The sequence below is a fragment of the Callionymus lyra genome, chromosome 5 (genome assembly GCF_982586985.1).
Source record: "Callionymus lyra chromosome 5, fCalLyr1.hap1.1, whole genome shotgun sequence".
Classification (NCBI taxonomy): Eukaryota; Metazoa; Chordata; class Actinopteri; order Syngnathiformes; family Callionymidae; genus Callionymus; species Callionymus lyra.
In genome coordinates this window covers 1,560,427-1,583,935 of record NC_141822.1, presented here as the reverse complement: position 1 = coordinate 1,583,935, position 23,509 = coordinate 1,560,427, and the positions used below count along the sequence as shown (strand labels likewise).

The 23,509-nt window shown below is 43.7% G+C and overlaps 1 protein-coding gene across 1 annotated transcript; it reads left to right on the top strand.

The window, feature by feature from the left end:
• The first annotated feature begins 577 nt into the window (after positions 1-577).
• On the top strand, positions 578-17,698 carry tbc1d13 (TBC1 domain family, member 13). Its single transcript, XM_087790422.1, has 12 exons — positions 578-673; positions 1,623-1,696; positions 1,753-1,793; positions 1,865-1,926; positions 1,983-2,082; positions 3,142-3,224; positions 5,648-5,807; positions 6,938-7,148; positions 8,520-8,683; positions 10,371-10,531; positions 10,625-10,682; positions 17,314-17,698. The coding sequence occupies exons 1-12, from the start codon at positions 651-653 to the stop codon at positions 17,377-17,379; spliced, it is 1,203 nt and encodes a 400-aa protein (XP_087646548.1). The 5' UTR covers positions 578-650; the 3' UTR covers positions 17,380-17,698.
• The last annotated feature ends 5,811 nt before the right edge of the window (positions 17,699-23,509 follow it).

Below are 23,509 nucleotides of genomic sequence, written 5' to 3'. Positions count from 1 at the left end.
AAAATATGTCTCACGTTTTTCCCTCACTTTGTAAACTTGCAAATATAAGTAACTGTTGATTCTTTTGTGTGTTTTTTTATTATATCATTTTCTATAAAATCTTGAATAAACCATTTTAAAAACTTTTGACTTCAGTCTCACGTTTCTGTCTCTTGTCTTTAAGGATGTTTTCATTCAACATTTTAAAAACGATCATGAAGGAAGTTGTTTTATATTATCGAGTTAAATTTGACTTTAAAAAAGATTAAAGTGAAAATATATATATATATATATATCTATATATATATATATATATATATAGTCATAAACCTGTTAAGTTTTGTAGATTTATTTCTTCCAGAAGTTGTCATTTCAACACAAGAGTAAACTAATATGTATTTACCTCTGTTTAGCTAAGAGACAATCAAATACTACTGAAGTGTAGTACTTATATTACAACACTTGTTATTACTACTAATAAGTGTAGTACTCATATTACAACACATTATTACTAATACCAATAATACGCGAGCGTGGAGCTGCTGCCAGAAATAATTCGAGGCGAATCTCGTCCTGCCATATGCGGAAGTGACGTCAGACTGTCGCCAAATGAGACTTTAAACATCAACAGAATCTTGAGAAAATTAAAAGTGCGTGGATCTCGTGCAAACATGTCCACGGCCTACAAGAACAGGTGAGTCCCCGCGTGTTGTTGTTGTTGACGGGGAAAGATGGTAGCATCTCTGTTAGCTCGTGATGCTAACAACACGTTTAGCTTCTGTGTCTTCAGAGATAAACTACTGTCTTTAGCAAACATCGTCACTCCTAACGTTGTGTTTGTGAAGTCGTTCTTGTGTTTGAAGGAGGTCGTGGTGTGTTTGTTCATGCTAGCTTTAGCATCACCTGACTTCCTGACACAGACCTGCTGATGTGACACATTGTGTCAACAGAGAAAATCATCTTAACGTGACTTTCTTGTCCTTTTCCTTCACTTACATCGTCATTAATGTTTGTATTAATGTATACAGTTTATGTTTAACACATGTTGATCATAAACTATATCGTCTTTGATCTTTTAATGTCAATTTAACAAAGACTCGTTAAGTTACTGTCAACATATGTGAAGATCTAACGTAAACAAACACTAATGATGCGTTCAAAGACAGTTGTTCACCTCAGGTGTGTTGTCCCTACAGAATACATCAAAATAACACTAATGATGCGTTCAAAGACAGTCGTTCACCTCAGGTGTGTTGTCCCCACAGAATACATCAAACTAACACTAATGATGCGTTCAAAGACAGTTGTTCACCTCAGGTGTGTTGTCCCTACAGAATACATCAAACTAACACTAATGATGCGTTCAAAGACAGTTGTTCACCTCAGGTGTGTTGTCCCTACAGAATACATCAAACTAACAATAATGATGCGTTCAAAGACAGTCGTTCACCTCAGGTGTGTTGTCCCTACAGAATACATCAAACTAACATTAATGATGCGTTCAAAGACAGTCGTTCAGCTCAGAATGCATCAAACTAACACTGACGATGCGTTCAAAGACAGTTTTTCAGCTCAGAATGCATCAAACTAACATGATGATGCGTTCAAAGACAGTGGTTGAGCTCAGGTGTGATGTTCCTCAGGATACAGGAGTTCAAGGTGGCCCTCAGCGAGGAGAACATCGACCTGAAGAACCTCCGTGACCTCTGCTTCAATGGTTTGTTTACGTTCAGCTGGACGGTTGTTGACAAACACTCACGCTTTGATTGACAGGGATTCCGTTTGAAGGAGGAATCCGAGCTCTTTGTTGGAAGGTGAGTGAGGAACATCTGGAGGAACATCTGGAGGAACATGGCTGTCACATGATCCTCACGTCTCTCCACAGGTGCTCCTCAACTACCTGCCCGTGGATCAGAACTCGTGGAGCTCCTTCTTGAAGAAAGAGAGGTTTGACAGATGTTCAGCAAACATCTGGAAGGTCTTCTCAACTGTCTGGTCCACAGGGAGGTCTACTCTCAGTTCCTCAAGGAGATGATCATCCAGCCTGGTATTGCTAAAGCCAACCTGGGTCTGTCCAGAGAAGATGTGACCATGGAGGACCACGTGAGTCCAGATCTTTAGACTCTCATTGAAACGTCTGCTGCTGTTGTGTCATCATCTTCATCTTCATCTTCATCATCTTCATCTTCATCTTCATCTTCATCTTCTTCATCATCTTCATCTTCATCTTCATCTTCATCTTCATCTTCATCATCTTCATCTTCTTCATCTTCATCATCATCTTTATCTTTATCATCATATTCATCATCTTCATCATTATCATCTTCATCTTCATCTTCATCTTCATCATCATCATCATCATCTTCTTCATCTTTATCATCATCTTTATCATCATCTTCTTCATCTTCTTCATCTTCATCATCATCATCATCATCATCATCATCTTCATCATAATCATCACCTTTATCATCATCTTTATCATCATCTTTATCTTCTTCATCTTTATCATCATCTTCATCAACTTCATCTTCTTCATCTTTATCATCATCTTCATCAACTTTATCTTCATCTTTATCATCATCTTCATCAACTTTATCTTCTTCATCTTTATCATCATCATCTTTATCTTCATCTTTATCATCAAATTCTTTATCTTCATCATCTTTATCATCATCACCTTTATCATCATCATCATCTTCTTCATCTTCATCATCTTCATCATCATCTTCATCTTTATCTTCATCTTTATCATCAAATTCTTTATCTTCATCATCTTTATCATCATCATCTTTATCATCATCATCATCTTCTTCATCTTTATCATCATCATCATCTTCTTCATCTTTATCATCATCATCATCATCAACTTTATCTTCTTCATCTTCATCATCATCATCTTCATCATAATAACAAAATCCCATGTAGAACATAATAATAAATGTTAACGATAATAGAAAAATAATCAAATAACACAATAGAAAACAATTACAAAAGCAACAATAACCATAAACACAAAAGTACACAAGTGTGTTGTTATTGATGTTTCTCTGCAGGTTCATCAACAGTAAAAACACTTGTTTATATCATTTCTTCAACTGTGACTCTCAACACCTGTGTGTTCATGGGAGGAAACCAGAGTAACTGACCTTTGACCTTTTCCAGCCTTTGAACCCGAACCCTGAGAGTCGCTGGAACACGTACTTCAAGGACAACGAGATCCTGCTTCAGATCGACAAGGACGTGAGGTTAGATGAACACACACACACACACACACACACACACACACACACACACACACACACACACACACACACACACACACACACACACACACACACACACACACACACACACACACACACGCGTCTGTGTTTAAACACACATATGTTCCCTCAGGCGTCTGTGTTTAAACACACATATGTTCCTTCAGGCGTCTGTGTTTAAATACACATATGTTCCCTCAGGCGTCTGTGTTTAAACACATATGTTCCCTCAGACGTCTGTGTTTAAACACACATATGTTCCCTCAGGCGTCTGTGTTTAAACACATATGTTCCCTCAGACGTCTGTGTTTAAACACACATATGTTCCCTCAGGCGTCTGTGTTTAAACACATATGTTCCCTCAGGCGTCTGTGTTTAAACACATATGTTCCCTCAGACGTCTGTGTTTAAACACATATGTTCCCTCAGGCGTCTGTGTTTAAACACATATGTTCCCTCAGACGTCTGTGTTTAAACACACATATGTTCCCTCAGGCGTCTGTGTTTAAACACATATGTTCCCTCAGGCGTCTGTGTTTAAACACATATGTTCCCTCAGGCGTCTGTGTTTAAACACATATGTTCCCTCAGGCGTCTGTGTTTAAACACATATGTTCCCTCAGGCGTCTGTGTTTAAACACATATGTTCCCTCAGGCGTCTGTGTTTAAACACATATGTTCCCTCAGGCGTCTGTGTTTAAACACATATGTTCCCTCAGGCGTCTGTGTTTAAACACATATGTTCCCTCAGACGTCTGTGTTTAAACACACATATGTTCCCTCAGGCGTCTGTGTTTAAACACACATATGCTCCCTCAGGCGTCTGTGTTTAAACACACATATGTTCCCTCAGGCGTCTGTGTTTAAACACATATGTTCCCTCAGGCGTCTGTGTTTAAACACATATGTTCCCTCAGGCGTCTGTGTTTAAACACATATGTTCCCTCAGACGTCTGTGTTTAAACACACATATGTTCCCTCAGGCGTCTGTGTTTAAACACATATGTTCCCTCAGGCGTCTGTGTTTAAACACATATGTTCCCTCAGGCGTCTGTGTTTAAACACATATGTTCCCTCAGGCGTCTGTGTTTAAACACACATATGTTCCCTCAGGCGTCTGTGTTTAAACACATATGTTCCCTCAGACGTCTGTGTTTAAACACATATGTTCCCTCAGACGTCTGTGTTTAAACACATATGTTCCCTCAGGCGTCTGTGTTTAAACACATATGTTCCCTCAGGCGTCTGTGTTTAAACACATATGTTCCCTCAGGCGTCTGTGTTTAAACACATATGTTCCCTCAGGCGTCTGTGTTTAAACACATATGTTCCCTCAGGCGTCTGTGTTTAAACACACATATGTTCCCTCAGGCGTCTGTGTTTAAACACACATATGTTCCCTCAGACGTCTGTGTTTAAACACACATATGTTCCCTCAGGCGTCTGTGTTTAAACACACATATGTTCCCTCAGACGTCTGTGTTTAAACACACATATGTTCCCTCAGACGTCTGTGTTTAAACACACATATGTTCCCTCAGACGTCTGTGTTTAAACACATATGTTCCCTCAGGCGTCTGTGTTTAAACACATATGTTCCCTCAGGCGTCTGTGTTTAAACACATATGTTCCCTCAGGCGTCTGTGTTTAAACACATATGTTCCCTCAGGCGTCTGTGTTTAAACACATATGTTCCCTCAGGCGTCTGTGTTTAAACACATATGTTCCCTCAGGCGTCTGTGTTTAAACACATATGTTCCCTCAGGCGTCTGTGTTTAAACACATATGTTCCCTCAGGCGTCTGTGTTTAAACACATATGTTCCCTCAGACGTCTGTGTTTAAACACACATGTTCCCTCAGGTGTCTGTGTTTAAACACACATGTTCCCTCAGACGTCTGTGTTTAAACACATATGTTCCCTCAGGCGTCTGTGTTTAAACACATATGTTCCCTCAGGCGTCTGTGTTTAAACACATATGTTCCCTCAGGCGTCTGTGTTTAAACACATATGTTCCCTCAGGCGTCTGTGTTTAAACACACATGTTCCCTCAGACGTCTGTGTTTAAACACATATGTTCCCTCAGACGTCTGTGTTTAAACACATATGTTCCCTCAGACGTCTGTGTTTAAACACACATGTTCCCTCAGGCGTCTGTGTTTAAACACATATGTTCCCTCAGACGTCTGTGTTTAAACACACATGTTCCCTCAGGCGTCTGTGTTTAAACACACATGTTCCCTCAGGCGTCTGTGTTTAAACACATATGTTCCCTCAGGCGTCTGTGTTTAAACACATATGTTCCCTCAGACGTCTGTGTTTAAACACACATGTTCCCTCAGACGTCTGTGTTTAAACACATATGTTCCCTCAGGCGTCTGTGTTTAAACACATATGTTCCCTCAGGCGTCTCTACCCTGACATGGCGTTCTTCCAGAGACCCACAGACTATCCCTGTCAGCTGATCCTGGATCCTCAGAACGACTACGAGACGCTTCGTCGTCGAGTCGAACAAACGACACTGAAGAGTCAGACTGTGAATCGCAACCGCAGCGGAGTCACCAACGTGTGTAGAGTTGTGTAGATGCTACTGTGTGTGTAGATGCTACTGTGTGTGTAGATGCTACTGTGTGTAGATGCTACTGTGTGTAGATGCTTCTGTGTGTGTAGATGCTTCTGTGTGTAGATGCTACTGTGTGTGTAGAGTTGTGTAGATGCTACTGTGTGTAGATGCTACTGTGTGTGTAGATGCTAGTGTGTGTAGAGTTGTGTAGATGCTACTGTGTGTAGATGCTTCTGTGTGTGTAGATGCTTCTGTGTGTAGATGCTACTGTGTGTGTAGAGTTGTGTAGATGCTACTGTGTGTAGATGCTTCTGTGTGTGTAGATGCTTCTGTGTGTAGATGCTACTGTGTGTGTAGAGTTGTGTAGATGCTACTGTGTGTAGATGCTACTGTGTGTGTAGATGCTTCTGTGTGTGTAGATGCTTCTGTGTGTAGATGCTACTGTGTGTGTAGATGCTAGTGTGTGTAGAGTTGTGTAGATGCTACTGTGTGAAGATGCTTCTGTGTGTGTAGATGCTACTGTGTGTGTAGAGTTTTGTAGATGCTACTGTGTGTAGATGCTTCTGTGTGTGTAGATGCTTCTGTGTGTGTAGAGTTGTGTAGATGCTACTGTGTGTAGATGCTACTGTGTGTGTAGAGCTGTGTAGATGCTACTGTGTGTCGATGCTTCTGTGTGTGTAGATGCTTCTGTGTGTGTAGAGTTGTGTAGATGCTACTGTGTGTAGATGCTACTGTGTGTAGATGCTACTGTGTGTCGATGCTTCTGTGTGTGTGTGTCGATGCTTCTGTGTGTGTAGATGCTACTGTGTGTAGATGCTTCTGTGTGTGTAGATGCTTCTGTGTGTAGATGCTACTGTGTGTAGATGCTACTGTGTGTGTAGATGCTTCTGTGTGTAGATGCTACTGTGTGTAGATGCTTCTGTGTGTGTAGATGCTTCTGTGTGTCGATGCTACTGTGTGTAGATGCTACTGTGTGTAGATGCTACTGTGTGTGTAGATGCTACTGTGTGTGTGTCCATGCTTCTGTGTGTGTCCATGCTTCTGTGTGTGTCCATGCTTCTGTGTGTGTCCATGCTTCTGTGTGTGTCCATGCTTCTGTGTGTGTGTTTCCACTCTAACCGACTGTGACTCAGGTGAGCTCACCTGGGAAGGCGCTGAACCTCTATCCCTCCAACGAGTACGAGGTGCTGCCCAGCGGCTCCGAGGCTCACTGGGAGGTCGTGGAGAGAATCCTCTTCATTTACGCCAAACTCAACCCTGGCATCGCGTACGTTCAGGGCATGAACGAGATCGTGGGACCGATTTATTACACCTTCGCCACCGACCCTAACAGTGACTGGAAAGGTGAGCGATGTGTGTGTGATGTGTGTGTGTGTGTGTGTGATGTGTATGTGTGTGTGTGTGACATGTGTGTGACATGTGTGTGATGTGTGTGTCGTACGTGTGTGACATGTGTGTGTGTGTGTGATGTGTGTGATGTGTGTGTGTGACGTGTGTGTGTGTGACGTGTGTGTGTGTGTGTGTGATGTGTATGTGTGTGTGTGTGAGACGTGTGTGTGTGTGTGTGATGTGTATGTGTGTGTCTGTGATGTGTTTGTCATGTGTGTGTGTGTGATGTGTGTGTGTGACGTGTGTGTGTGTGTGACGTGTGTGTGTGATGTGTGTGTGTGTGTGACGTGTGTGTGATGTGTGTGTGTGATGTGTGTGTCGTACGTGTGTGACGTGCGTGTGTGATGTGTGTGTCGTACGTGTGTGACGTGCGTGTGTGATGTGTGTGTCGTACGTGTGTGACGTGCGTGTGTGATGTGTGTGTCGTACGTGTGTGACGTGTGTGTGTGTCGTACGTGTGTGACGTGTGTGATGTGTGTGTCGTACGTGTGTGACGTGTGTGTGTGATGTGTGTGTCGTACGTGTGTGACGTGCGTGTGTGATGTGTGTGTCTTACGTGTGTGACGTGCGTGTGTGATGTGTGTGACGTGTGTGTGTGTGTCGTACGTGTGTGATGTGTGTGACGTGATGTGTGTGATGTGTGTGTGTGATGTGTGTGTCGTACGTGTGTGACGTGTGTGTGTGTCGTACGTGTGTGATGTGCGTGTGTGATGTGTGTGTCGTACGTGTGTGACGTGCGTGTGTGATGTGCGTGTGTGATGTGTGTGTCGTACGTGTGTGATGTGTGTGTCGTACGTGTGTGACGTACGTGTGTGATGTGTGTGTCGTACGTGTGTGATGTGTGTGTGTGATGTGTGTGTCGTACGTGTGTGACGTGTGTGTGTGTCGTACGTGTGTGTCGTACGTGTGTGATGTGTGTGTCGTACGTGTGTGTCGTACGTGTGTGTCGTACGTGTGTGACGTGTGTGTGTGATGTGTGTGTGATGTGTGTGTCGTACGTGTGTGACGTGTGTGTGTGACATGTGTGTGTGATGTGTGTGTCGTACGTGTGTGACGTGTGTGTGTGTGATGTGTGTGTCGTACGTGTGTGACGTGTGTGTGTGATGTGTGTGTCGTACGTGTGTGACGTGTGTGTCGTACGTGTGTGACGTGTGTGTGTGATGTGTGTGTCGTACGTGTGTGACGTGTGTGTCGTACGTGTGTGTGTGATGTGTGTGTCGTACGTGTGTGACGTGTGTGTCGTACGTGTGTGACGTGTGTGTGTGATGTGTGTGTCGTACGTGTGTGACGTGTGTGTCGTACGTGTGTGACGTGTGTGTCGCACAGAACACGCCGAGGCCGACACCTTCTTCTGCTTCACCAACCTGATGTCGGAGAACAGAGACAACTTCATCAAGAGTCTGGACGACTCTCAGTGTGGGATCACGTACAGGATGGAGAGCGTCTACGCCATGTTGAGGGACAAAGACCTGGACCTGTTCCACAAACTGGTACTTGATGAGCTTGATACTTTAAAGTGTGTAGTTGTTGATGTGTGAAGAAAGTATTTTTGGATTAGAGATTTACATGTTCGAGCTTCACAACTAGACAAGTGTTTGTCAAGAGTGTGTAGTATTGTCCAGTACTTGACTCTGGTGTTATGATAGTGTAGTAACAAGTATATATGTGTAGTATTGTCCAGTACTTGACTCTGGTGTTTTGATAGTGTAGTAACAAGTATATATGTGTAGTATTGTCCAGTACTTGACTCTGGTGTTGTGATAGTGTAGTAACAAGTATATATGTGTAGTATTGTCCAGTACTTGACTCTGGTGTTGTGATAGTGTAGTAACAAGTATATATGTGTAGTATTGTCCAGTACTTGACTCTGGTGTTGTGATAGTGTAGTAACAAGTATATATGTGTAGTATTGTCCAGTACTTGACTCTGGTGTTGTGATAGTGTAGTAACAAGTATATATGTGTAGTATTGTCCAGTACTTGACTCTGGTGTTATGATAGTGTAGTAACAAGTATATATGTGTAGTATTGTCCAGTACTTGACTCTGGTGTTGTGATAGTGTAGTAACAAGTATATATGTGTAGTATTGTCCAGTACTTGACTCTGGTGTTGTGATAGTGTAGTAACAAGTATATATATGTGTAGTATTGTCCAGTACTTGACTCTGGTGTTGTGATAGTGTAGTAACAAGTATATATGTGTAGTATTGTCCAGTACTTGACTCTGGTGTTGTGATAGTGTAGTAACAAGTATATATGTGTAGTCTTGTCCAGTACTTGACTCTGGTGTTGTGATAGTGTAGTAACAAGTATATATATGTGTAGTATTGTCCAGTACTTGACTCTGGTGTTGTGATAGTGTAGTAACAAGTATATATATGTGTAGTATTGTCCAGTACTTGACTCTGGTGTTGTGATAGTGTAGTAACAAATATATATGTGTAGTATTGTCCTGTACTTGACTCTGGTGTTGTGATAGTGTAGTAACAAGAATATATGTGTAGTATTGTCCAGTACTTGACTCTGGTGTTGTGATAGTGTAGTAACAAGTATATATGTGTAGTATTGTCCAGTACTTGACTCTGGTGTTGTGATAGTGTAGTAACAAGTATATATGTGTAGTATTGTCCAGTACTTGACTCTGGTGCTGTGATAGTGTAGTATCAAGTATATATATGTGTAGTATTGTCCAGTACTTGACTCTGGTGTTGTGATAGTGTAGTAACAAGTATATATATGTGTAGTATTGTCCAGTACTTGACTCTGGTGTTGTGATAGTGTAGTAACAAGTATACATGTGTAGTATTGTCCAGTACTTGACTCTGGTGTTGTGATAGTGTAGTAACAAGTATACATGTGTAGTATTGTCCTGTACTTGACTCTGGTGTTGTGATAGTGTAGTAACAAGTATATATGTGTAGTATTGTCCTGTACTTGACTCTGGTGTTGTGATAGTGTAGTAACAAGTATATATGTGTAGTATTGTCCAGTACTTGACTCTGGTGTTGTGATAGTGTAGTAACAAGTATATATGTGTAGTATTGTCCAGTACTTGACTCTGGTGTTGTGATAGTGTAGTAACAAGTATATATGTGTAGTATTGTCCAGTACTTGACTCTGGTGTTGTGATAGTGTAGTAACAAGTATACATGTGTAGTATTGATATGTTTCTCCACAGGAGGAGCAGAACATCAAGCCTCAGTACTTCACCTTCCGTTGGCTCACTCTACTGCTGTCTCAAGAGTTCCTCCTGCCAGACGTGATCCGCATCTGGGACACGTTGTTCTCTGACCAGGATCGCTTCCACTTCCTCATCCTGGTCTGCTGCGCCATGTTGGTGTAAGATCTTCATGATCTTCATGATCTTCATGATCTTCTCCTTCCTGCTCGTGACCTTCACTCTCTCCTTCTCACTCTTCCTCGTCTCTGCAGACTCATCCGAGAGAAGCTGCTGGCCGGAGATTTCACCGTCAACATGAGGCTGTTGCAGGTAACATGGATGGATGATAGATGGATGGATGGATGGATGGATGGATGATGGATGGATGGATGGATGGATGATAGATGGATGGATGATGGATGATGGATGATGGATGGATGGATACATGGATGGATGGATGGATGATGGATGGATGGATACATGGATGGATGATGGATACATGGATGGATGATGGATGGATGATGGATGGATGGATGGATGGATGAATGGATGATGGATGGATGGATGGATGATGGATGGATGGATGGATACATGGATGGATGATGGATACATGGATGGATGATAGATGGATGGATGGATGGATGGATGGATGGATGGATGATAGATGGATGGATGATGGATGATGGATGGATGGATACATGGATGGATGGATGGATGATGGATGGATGGATACATGGATGGATGATGGATACATGGATGGATGATGGATGGATGATGGATGGATGGATGGATGGATGAATGGATGATGGATGGATGGATGGATGATGGATGGATGGATGGATACATGGATGGATGATGGATACATGGATGGATGATGGATGGATGGATGGATACATGGATGGATGGATACATGGATGGATGATGGATGATGGATGATGGATGATGGATGGATGGATGGATGATGGATGGATGGACGGATGGATGGATGGGTGGATGATGGATGGACGGATGGATGGATAGATGGACGAATGGATGGATGATGGATGATGGATGGATGGATGGACGGACGGATGGATGGATGGATGGACGGATGGATGGATGATGGACGGACGGATGGATGGATGATGGACGGACGGATGGATGGATGGATGGATGATGGATGGATGATGGATGATGGATGGATGATGGATGGATGATGGATGGATGGACGGATGGATGATGGATGGATGATGGATGATGGATGGATGATGGATGGATGGATGATGGTTGGATGGATGGATGGATGATGGTTGGATGATGGATGGATGGACGGACGGATGATGGATGGATGGATGGATGATGGATGGATGATGGATGGATGGATGATGGATGATGGATGATGGATGGATGGATGATGGATGGATGATGGATGGATGGATGATGGATGGATGGATGATGGATGATGGATGATGGATGGATGGATGATGGATGGATGGATGATGGATGATGGATGATGGATGATGGATGGATGGATGGATGGATGGATGGATGGATATATAGAAACAGATATTAATGAAACAAACAAATATTAATGAAATAAAAAGATTAATTAATTGAATATTTGATTCTAATGTTTATTAATAGATTAATAATAATGTTTATTGTGTTTACGTGTAAATTTATATTTTAAATGTTTTCTACTTATATTTTCATTATTTATGTTCAAAGGTCACGGGTTCACATGTGATCATCTGTTACTGTGATAAGAATCATGATCTTTAGGGTCAGAAGGTCACGGGTTCACATGTGATCATCTGTTACTGTGATAAGAATCATGATGTTTAAGGGTCAGAAGGTCACGGGTTCACATGTGATCATCTGTTACTTTGATAAGAATCATGATCTTTAAGGGTCAGAAGGTCACAGGTTCACATGTGATCATCTGTTACCGTGATAAGAATCATGATCTTTAAGGGTCAGAAGGTCACGGGTTCACATGTGATCATCTGTTACTGTGATAAGAATCATGATCTTTAAGGGTCAGAAGGTCACGGGTTCACATGTGATCATCTGTTACTGTGATAAGAATCATGATCTTTAGGGTCAGAAGGTCACAGGTTCACATGTGATCATCTGTTACTGTGATAAGAATCATGATCTTTAAGGGTCAGAAGGTCACGGGTTCACATGTGATCATCTGTTACTGTGATAAGAATCATGATCTTTAAGGGTCAGAAGGTCACGGGTTCACATGTGATCATCTGTTACTGTGATAAGAATCATGATGTTAAAGGGTCAGAAGGTCACAGGTTCATATGTGATCATCTGTTACTGTGATAAGAATCATGATGTTAAAGGGTCAGAAGGTCACGGGTTCACATGTGATCATCTGTTACTGTGATAAGAATCATGAGGTTAAAGGGTCAGAAGGTCACGGGTTCACATGTGATCATCTGTTACTGTGATAAGAATCATGATGTTTAAGGGTCAGAAGGTCACAGGTTCACATGTGATCATCTGTTACTGTGATAAGAATCATGATGTTAAAGGGTCAGAAGGTCACGGGTTCACATGTGATCATCTGTTACTGTGATAAGAATCATGATCTTTAAGGGTCAGAAGGTCACAGGTTCACATGTGATCATCTGTAACTGTGATAAGAATCATGATGTTAAAGGGTCAGAAGGTCACGGGTTCACATGTGATCATCTGTTGCTGTGATAAGAATCATGATGTTAAAGGGTCAGAAGGTCACGGGTTCACATGTGATCATCTGTTACTGTGATTAGAATCATGATCTTTAAGGGTCAGAAGGTCACAGGTTCACATGTGATCATCTGTTACTGTGATAAGAATCATGATGTTAAAGGGTCAGAAGGTCACGGGTTCACATGTGATCATCTGTTACTGTGATAAGAATCATGATCTTTAAGGGTCAGAAGGTCACGGGTTCACATGTGATCATCTGTTACTGTGATAAGAATCATGATCTTTAAGGGTCAGAAGGTCACAGGTTCACATGTGATCATCTGTTACTGTGATAAGAATCATGATCTTTAGGGTCAGAAGGTCACAGGTTCACATGTGATCATCTGTTACTGTGATAAGAATCATGATCTTTAGGGTCAGAAGGTCACAGGTTCACATGTGATCATCTGTTACTGTGATAAGAATCATGATCTTTAAGGGTCAGAAGGTCACGGGTTCACATGTGATCATCTGTTACTGTGATAAGAATCATGATCTTTAAGGGTCAGAAGGTCACGGGTTCACATGTGATCATCTGTTACTGTGATAAGAATCATGATCTTTAAGGGTCAGAAGGTCACAGGTTCACATGTGATCATCTGTTACTGTGATAAGAATCATGATCTTTAGGGTCAGAAGGTCACAGGTTCACATGTGATCATCTGTTACTGTGATAAGAATCATGATCTTTAGGGTCAGAAGGTCACAGGTTCACATGTGATCATCTGTTACTGTGATAAGAATCATGATCTTTAAGGGTCAGAAGGTCACGGGTTCACATGTGATCATCTGTTACTGTGATAAGAATCATGATGTTAAAGGGTCAGAAGGTCAGGGGTTCACATGTGATCATCTGTTAATGTGATAAGAATCATGATCTTTAGGGTCAGAAAGTCACGGGTTCACATGTGATCATCTGTTACTGTGATAAGAATCATGATCTTTAAGGGTCAGAAAGTCACAGGTTCACATGTGATCATCTGTTACTGTGATAAGAATCATGATCTTTAAGGGTCAGAAGGTCACGGGTTAACATGTGATCATCTGTTACTGTGATAAGAATCATGATGTTAAAGGGTCAGAAGGTCACGGGTTCACACGTGATCATCTGTTAATGTGATAAGAATCATGATCTTTAGGGTCAGAAGGTCACAGGTTCACATGTGATCATCTGTTACTGTGATAAGAATCATGATCTTTAAGGGTCAGAAGGTCACAGGTTCACATGTGATCATCTGTTACTGTGATAAGAATCATGATCTTTAAGGGTCAGAAGGTCACGGGTTCACATGTGATCATCTGTTACTGTGATAAGAATCATGATCTTTAAGGGTCAGAAGGTCACGGGTTCACATGTGATCATCTGTTACTGTGATAAGAATCATGATGTTAAAGGGTCAGAAGGTCACAGGTTCACATGTGATCATCTGTTACTGTGATAAGAATCATGATGTTAAAGGGTCAGAAGGTCACGGGTTCACATGTGATCATCTGTTACTGTGATAAGAATCATGATGTTAAAGGGTCAGAAGGTCACGGGTTCACATGTGATCATCTGTTACTGTGATAAGAATCATGATGTTTAAGGGTCAGAAGGTCACAGGTTCACATGTGATCATCTGTTACTGTGATAAGAATCATGATGTTAAAGGGTCAGAAGGTCACGGGTTCACATGTGATCATCTGTTACTGTGATAAGAATCATGATCTTTAAGGGTCAGAAGGTCACAGGTTCACATGTGATCATCTGTAACTGTGATAAGAATCATGATGTTAAAGGGTCAGAAGGTCACGGGTTCACATGTGATCATCTGTTGCTGTGATAAGAATCATGATGTTAAAGGGTCAGAAGGTCACGGGTTCACATGTGATCATCTGTTACTGTGATTAGAATCATGATCTTTAAGGGTCAGAAGGTCACAGGTTCACATGTGATCATCTGTTACTGTGATAAGAATCATGATGTTAAAGGGTCAGAAGGTCACGGGTTCACATGTGATCATCTGTTACTGTGATAAGAATCATGATCTTTAAGGGTCAGAAGGTCACAGGTTCACATGTGATCATCTGTTACTGTGATAAGAATCATGATCTTTAGGGTCAGAAGGTCACAGGTTCACATGTGATCATCTGTTACTGTGATAAGAATCATGATCTTTAGGGTCAGAAGGTCACAGGTTCACATGTGATCATCTGTTACTGTGATAAGAATCATGATCTTTAAGGGTCAGAAGGTCACGGGTTCACATGTGATCATCTGTTACTGTGATAAGAATCATGATGTTAAAGGGTCAGAAGGTCACAGGTTCACATGTGATCATCTGTAACTGTGATAAGAATCATGATCTTTAAGGGTCAGAAAGTCACAGGTTCACATGTGATCATCTGTTACTGTGATAAGAATCATGATGTTAAAGGGTCAGAAGGTCACAGGTTCACATGTGATCATCTGTTACTGTGATAAGAATCATGATGTTAAAGGGTCAGAAGGTCACGGGTTCACATGTGATCATCTGTTACTGTGATAAGAATCATGATCTTTAAGGGTCAGAAGGTCACAGGTTCACATGTGATCATCTGTAACTGTGATAAGAATCATGATGTTAAAGGGTCAGAAGGTCACGGGTTCACATGTGATCATCTGTTGCTGTGATAAGAATCATGATGTTAAAGGGTCAGAAGGTCACGGGTTCACATGTGATCATCTGTTACTGTGATTAGAATCATGATCTTTAAGGGTCAGAAGGTCACAGGTTCACATGTGATCATCTGTTACTGTGATAAGAATCATGATGTTAAAGGGTCAGAAGGTCACGGGTTCACATGTGATCATCTGTTACTGTGATAAGAATCATGATCTTTAAGGGTCAGAAGGTCACAGGTTCACATGTGATCATCTGTTACTGTGATAAGAATCATGATCTTTAGGGTCAGAAGGTCACAGGTTCACATGTGATCATCTGTTACTGTGATAAGAATCATGATCTTTAGGGTCAGAAGGTCACAGGTTCACATGTGATCATCTGTTACTGTGATAAGAATCATGATCTTTAAGGGTCAGAAGGTCACGGGTTCACATGTGATCATCTGTTACTGTGATAAGAATCATGATGTTAAAGGGTCAGAAGGTCACGGGTTCACATGTGATCATCTGTTAATGTGATAAGAATCATGATCTTTAGGGTCAGAAGGTCACAGGTTCACATGTGATCATCTGTTACTGTGATAAGAATCATGATCTTTAAGGGTCAGAAAGTCACGGGTTCACATGTGATCATCTGTTACTGTGATAAGAATCATGATCTTTAAGGGTCAGAAAGTCACAGGTTCACATGTGATCATCTGTTACTGTGATAAGAATCATGATCTTTAAGGGTCAGAAAGTCACAGGTTCACATGTGATCATCTGTTACTGTGATAAGAATCATGATGTTAAAGGGTCAGAAGGTCACAGGTTCACATGTGATCATCTGTTACTGTGATAAGAATCATGATGTTAAAGGGTCAGAAGGTCACAGGTTCACATGTGATCATCTGTTACTGTGATAAGAATCATGATGTTAAAGGGTCAGAAGGTCACAGGTTCACATGTGATCATCTGTTACCGTGATAAGAATCATGATGTTAAAGGGTCAGAAGGTCACGGGTTCACATGTGATCATCTGTTACTGTGATAAGAATCATGATCTTTAAGGGTCAGAAGGTCACGGGTTCACATGTGATCATCTGTTACTGTGATAAGAATCATGATCTTTAAGGGTCAGAAGGTCACGGGTTCACATGTGATCATCTGTTACTGTGATAAGAATCATGATGTTAAAGGGTCAGAAGGTCACGGGTTCACATGTGATCATCTGTTACCGTGATAAGAATCATGATGTTTAAGGGTCAAAGGTCACGGGTTCACATGTGATCATCTGTTACTGTGATAAGATTCATGATGTTAAAGGGTCAAAGGTCACAGGTTCACATTTGATAATCTGTTACCGTGATAAGAATCATGATGTTTAAGGGTCAAAGGTCACGGGTTCACATGTGATCATCTGTTACCGTGATAAGAATCATGATGTTTAAGGGTCAAAGGTCACGGGTTAACATGTGATCATCTGTTACTGTGATAAGATTCATGATGTTAAAGGGTCAAAGGTCACAGGTTCACATTTGATAATCTGTTACCGTGATAAGAATCATGATGTTTAAGGGTCAAAGGTCACTGGTTCACTCGTCTCTCCAGGACTATCCCATCTCTGACGTCCTCACCATCTTGACTAAAGCCAAAGAGCTGCAGGACAATCCTTGAGCTGCTCGTCTGGACGCTGATCACTTCTGGTCTGAAGAACCCGGAGGAAACCGCTGGAGTAAACTTCTCTCCCATGGAGACACTAGAGACACAAACGCTTGAGTCGTTCAAACATTCCAGAGAAGATTAAAAACACGAGCAGCTCCAGTCGAAACATCTGCATGTTTGTCTTTTTCTTATGTTTTTAATTTTTTAAGGTGGTTTGTATTGAACGTGACGTCAGTATTTCTACAGGAACATGGTTGTAGGTTCCATTCCTTCTTCTCGTGGACGCTGCCTCTTGTCCTTCGTTGGAATAAAGTCATGTTCTTGTAAAAGTGTTTCTCGTGATTCTGTGTTTCATCTTCATCCAGTTTTCTCTCTGGCTCAGGAATGTCTCGTCATTCATCACCAATGTTGGAAACGGTTTCTATGAATAACCTGATTTTATTATAAAATAGTAATAACAATAATATTAAAATGACCATATATCAGGTGGTCATAATGTTCTTTCACCGACTCTTCTGTCAAGATTCTATTTTATTGATTTATTTCTATTTTTGTTTGGTCCTTCAAGGACCTTCACCCTGGAGCTCTGTTGCCAGGAGCCTGCTAGAGGTCCTGATGGCAAACAGGTCCTGATGACGGGTCAGACTAAGTATGGTCCAAAATCGACTCCATGAATATATAAAGAAGGAATCAAGGTCATCCTGCCCTGAGGGACACCTGGAGCCAGGCCCGGGTCCAGGTCCTGAAGTCTGGCTCGAAGATCTGCTGCTTCGACTGTTGCAAAGTCTGAACAGCAGGTGTGGGAGGAGCTTAGAGAATCCATGGAGGAAGACTTGGGTCGATGCCAAAGCGCTTCTGGAAAATGTCACCTGAGAAGGTGTTGAAGCTGTTCACAGTCAGAAGGTTGAAGGTTGTTGACTTCAACAGAGGATTTTGTTGGTCGTTGCGAAGAGAACTTTGAGGAACTCCTCAACCTGGATGTCCAACCCTCTCTCCTGGAGACGGAGCTGGAGGCTTCGTTGATCTCTCGCGCTGAAGGTGGTGATGAAGGTAGTCGTGAAGGTGGTGATGAAGGTGGTGATGAAGGTGGTGATGAAGGTGGTCGTGAAGGTGGTGATGAAGGTGGTGATGAAGGTGATGATGAAGGTGGTCGTGAAGGTGGTGATGAAGGTGGTGATGAAGGTGATGATGAAGGTGGTCGTGAAGGTGGTGATGAAGGTGGTGATGAAGGTGGTCGTGAAGGTGGTGATGAAGGTGGTGATGAAGGTGGTGATGAATGTGGTCGTGAAGGTGGTCGTGAAGGTGGTGATGAAGGTGGTGATGAAGGTGGTGATGAAGGTGATGATGAAGGTGGTCGTGAAGGTGGTGATGAAGGTGGTGATGAATGTGGTCGTGAAGGTGGTCGTGAAGGTGGTGATGAAGGTGGTCGTGAAGGTGGTGATGAAGGTGATGATGAAGGTGGTCGTGAAGGTGGTGATGAAGGTGATGATGAAGGTGGTCGTGAAGGTGGTGATGAAGGTGATGATGAAGGTGGTCGTGAAGGTGGTGATGAAGGTGATGATGAAGGTGGTCGTGAAGGTGGTGATGAAGGTGGTGATGAAGGTGGTGATGAAGGTGGTGATGAATGTGGTCGTGAAGGTGGTCGTGAAGGTGGTGATGAAGGTGGTGATGAAGGTGATGATGAAGGTGGTCGTGAAGGTGGTGATGAAGGTGGTGATGAAGGTGGTCGTGAAGGTGGTGATGAAGGTGGTGATGAAGGTGGTGATGAAGGTGGTGATGAAGGTGGTCGTGAAGGTGGTCGTGAAGGTGGTGATGAAAGTGGTGATGAAGGTGGTGATGAAGGTGGTGATGAAGGTGGTCGTGAAGGTGGTGATGAAGGTGGTGATGAAGGTGGTGATGAAGGTGGTCGTGAAGGTGGTGATGAAAGTGGTGATGAAGGTGGTGATGAAGGTGGTCGTGAAGGTGGTGATGAAGGTGGTGATGAAGGTGGTCGTTAAGGTGGTCGTGAAGGTGGTCGTGAAGGTGGTGATGAAGGTGGTGATGAAGGTGGTGATGAATGTGGTCGTTAAGGTGGTCGTGAAGGTGGTGATGAAGGTGGTGATGAAGATGGTGATGAAGGTGGTCGTTAAGGTGGTCGTGAAGGTGGTCGTGAAGGTGGTGATGAAGGTGGTGATGAATGTGGTCGTGAAGGTGGTGATGAAGGTGGTGATGAAGGTGGTGATGAAGGTGGTGATGAAGGTGGTCGTGAAGGTGGTGATGAAGGTGGTCGTGAAGGTGGTGATGAAGGTGGTGATGAAGGTGGTCATGAAGGTGGTGATGAAGGTGGTGATGAAGGTGGTCGTGAAGGTGGTGATGAAGGTGGTGATAAAGGTGGTCGTGAAGGTGGTGATGAAGGTGGTGATGAAGGTGGTGATGAAGGTGGTGATGAAGGTGTTCGTGAAGGTGGTGATGAAGGTGGTGATGAAGGTGGTGATGAAGGTGGTCGTGAAGGTGGTGATGAAGGTGGTGATGAAGGTGGTCGTGAAGGTGGTGATGAAGGTGGTCGTGAAGGTGGTCGTGAAGGTGGTGATGAAAGTGGTGATGAAGGTGGTGATGAAGGTGGTGATGAAGGTGGTCGTGAAGGTGGTGATGAAGGTGGTGATGAAGGTGGTCGTGAAGGTGGTGATGAAAGTGGTGATGAAGGTGGTGATGAAGGTGGTCGTGAAGGTGGTGATGAAGGTGGTGATGAAGGTGGTGATGAAGGTGGTCGTTAAGGTGGTCGTGAAGGTGGTCGTGAAGGTGGTGATGAAGGTGGTGATGAATGTGGTCGTTAAGGTGGTCGTGAAGGTGGTGATGAAGGTGGTGATGAAGATGGTGATGAAGGTGGTCGTTAAGGTGGTCGTGAAGGTGGTCGTGAAGGTGGTGATGAAGGTGGTGATGAATGTGGTCGTGAAGGTGGTGATGAAGGTGGTGATGAAGGTGGTGATGAAGGTGGTGATGAAGGTGGTCGTGAAGGTGGTCGTGAAGGTGGTGATGAAGGTGGTGATGAAGGTGGTGATGAAGGTGGTCGTGAAGGTGGTCGTGAAGGTGATGATGAAGGTGGTGATGAAGGTGGTGATGAAGGTGGTGATGAAGGTGGTGATGAAGGTGGTCGTGAAGGTGGTCGTGAAGGTGGTGATGAAGGTGGTCGTGTAGGTGGTGATGAAGGTGGTGATGAAGGTGGTGATGAAGGTGGTCGTGTAGGTGGTGATGAAGGTGGTGATGAAGGTGGTGATGAAGGTGGTCGTGTAGGTGGTGATGAAGGTGGTCGTGAAGGTGGTGATGAAGGTGGTGATGAAGGTGGTCGTGAAGGTGGTCGTGAAGGTGGTGATGAAGGTGGTGATGAAGGTGGTCATGAAGGTGGTCGTGAAGGTGGTGATGAAGGTGGTGATGAAGGTGGTGATGAAGGTGGTCGTGAAGGTGGTCGTGAAGGTGGTGATGAAAGTGGTGATGAAGGTGGTCGTGTAGGTGGTGATGAAGGTGGTGATGAAGGTGGTGATGAAGGTGGTGATGAAGGTGGTGATGAAGGTGGTCGTGAAGGTGGTGATGAAGGTGGTGATGAAGGTGGTGATGAAGGTAGTCGTGAAGGTGGTGATGAAGGTGGTCGTGAAGGTGGTCGTGAAGGTGGTGATGAAGGTGGTCGTGAAGGTGGTGATGAAGGTGGTGATGAAGGTGGTCGTGAAGGTGGTGATGAAGGTGGTGATGAAGGTGATGATGAAGGTGTTCGTGAAGGTGGTGATGAAGGTGGTGATGAAGGTGGTGATGAAGGTGATGATGAAGGTGTTCGTGAAGGTGGTGATGAAGGTGGTGATGAAGGTGGTCGTGAAGGTGGTCGTGAAGGTGGTGATGAAGGTGGTGATGAAGGTGGTGATGAAGGTGGTCGTGAAGGTGGTCGTGAAGGTGGTGATGAAAGTGGTGATGAAGGTGGTCGTGAAGGTGGTGATGAAGGTGGTGATGAAGGTGGTGATGAAGGTGGTCGTGAAGGTGGTCGTGAAGGTGGTGATGAAAGTGGTGATGAAGGTGGTCGTGTAGGTGGTGATGAAGGTGGTGATGAAGGTGGTGATGAAGGTGGTGATGAAGGTGGTGATGAAGGTGTTCGTGAAGGTGGTCGTGAAGGTGGTGATGAAGGTGGTGATGAAGGTGGTCGTGAAGGTGGTCGTGAAGGTGGTGATGAAGGTGGTGATGAAGGTGGTGATGAAGGTGGTCGTGAAGGTGGTCGTGAAGGTGGTGATGAAAGTGGTGATGAAGGTGGTCGTGTAGGTGGTGATGAAGGTGGTGATGAAGGTGGTGATGAAGGTGGTGATGAAGGTGGTCGTGAAGGTGGTGATGAAGGTGGTGATGAAGGTGGTGATGAAGGTAGTCGTGAAGGTGGTGATGAAGGTGGTCGTGAAGGTGGTCGTGAAGGTGGTGATGAAGGTGGTCGTGAAGGTGGTGATGAAGGTGGTGATGAAGGTGGTGATGAAGGTAGTCGTGAAGGTGGTGATGAAGGTGGTGATGAAGGTGGTGATGAAGGTGGTGATGAAGGTGGTGATGAAGGTGGTGATGAAGGTGGTGATGAAGGTAGTCGTGAAGGTGGTGATGAAGGTGGTCGTGAAGGTGGTGATGAAGGTGGTGATGAAGGTGGTGATGAAGGTGGTGATGAAGGTGGTCGTGAAGGTGGTGATGAAGGTGATGATGAAGGTGTTCGTGAAGGTGGTGATGAAGGTGGTGATGAAGGTGATGATGAAGGTGTTTGTGAAGGTGGTGATGAAGGTGGTGATGAAGGTGGTGATGAAGGTGGTGATGAAGGTGGTGATGAATGTGGTCGTGAAGGTGGTGATGAAGGTGGTGATGAATGTGGTCGTGAAGGTGGTGATGAAGGTGGTGATGAATGTGGTGATGAAGGTGGTGATGAAGGTGGTGATGAAGGTGGTGATGAATGTGGTCGTGTAGGTGATGATGAAGGTGGTGATGAATGTGGTGATGAAGGTGGTGATGAAGGTGGTGATGAAGGTGGTGATGAAGGTGGTGATGAATGTGGTCGTGAAGGTGGTGATGAAGGTGGTGATGAAGGTGGTGATGAATGTGGTGATGAAGGTGGTGATGAAGGTGGTGATGAAGGTGGTGATGAAGGTGGTGATGAAGGTGGTGATGAATGTGGTGATGAAGGTGGTGATGAAGGTGGTGATGAAGGTGGTGATGAATGTGGTGATGAAGGTGGTGATGAAGGTGGTGATGAAGGTGGTGATGAAGCTGGTGATGAATGTGGTGATGAAGGTGGTGATGAAGGTGATGATGAAGGTGGTGATGAATGTGGTCGTGAAGGTGGTGATGAAGGTGGTCGTGAAGGTGGTCGTGAAGGTGGTGATGAAGGTGGTCGTGAAGGTGGTGATGAAGGTGGTGATGAAGGTGGTGAAAATGTGGTCGTGAAGGTGGTGATGAAGGTGGTGATGAATGTGGTGATGAAGGTGGTCGTGAAGGTGGTGATGAAGGTGATGATGAAGGTGGTGATGAAGGTGGTCGTGTAGGTGATGATGAAGGTGGTGATGAAGGTGGTGATGAAGGTGGTGATGAAGGTGGTGATGAAGGTGGTGATGAAGGTGGTCGTGAAGGTGGTGATGAAGGTGGTGATGAAGGTGGTGATGAAGGTGGTGATGAAGGTGGTGATGAAGGTGGTGATGAAGGTGGTGATGAATGTGGTCGTGTAGGTGATGATGAAGGTGGTGATGAATGTGGTCGTGTAGGTGATGATGAAGGTGGTCGTGAAGGTGGTGATGAAGGTGGTGATGAAGGTGGTGATGAAGGTGGTGATGAATGTGGTCGTGAAGGTGGTGATGAAGGTGGTGATGAATGTGGTCGTGAAGGTGGTGATGAATGTGGTGATGAAGGTGGTCGTGAAGGTGGTGATGAAGGTGATGATGAAGGTGGTGATGAAGGTGGTCGTGAAGGTGGTGATGAAGGTGGTGATGAAGGTGGTCGTGTAGGTGATGATGAAGGTGGTGATGAAGGTGGTGATGAAGGTGGTGATGAAGGTGGTGATGAAGGTGGTGATGAAGGTGGTGATGAAGGTGGTCGTGAAGGTGGTGATGAAGGTGGTGATGAAGGTGGTGATGAAGGTGGTGATGAAGGTGGTGATGAAGGTGGT

Coding starts and splice junctions, on each gene's coding strand:
- tbc1d13 (XM_087790422.1), top strand. CDS start 651: ATGTCCACGGCCTACAAGAACAG. Junction 1,794..1,864: donor TCCGAGCTCTTTGTTGGAAG/GTGAGTGAGGAA, acceptor GTCTCTCCACAG/GTGCTCCTCAACTACCTGCC. Junction 10,683..17,313: donor TCAACATGAGGCTGTTGCAG/GTAACATGGATG, acceptor TCGTCTCTCCAG/GACTATCCCATCTCTGACGT.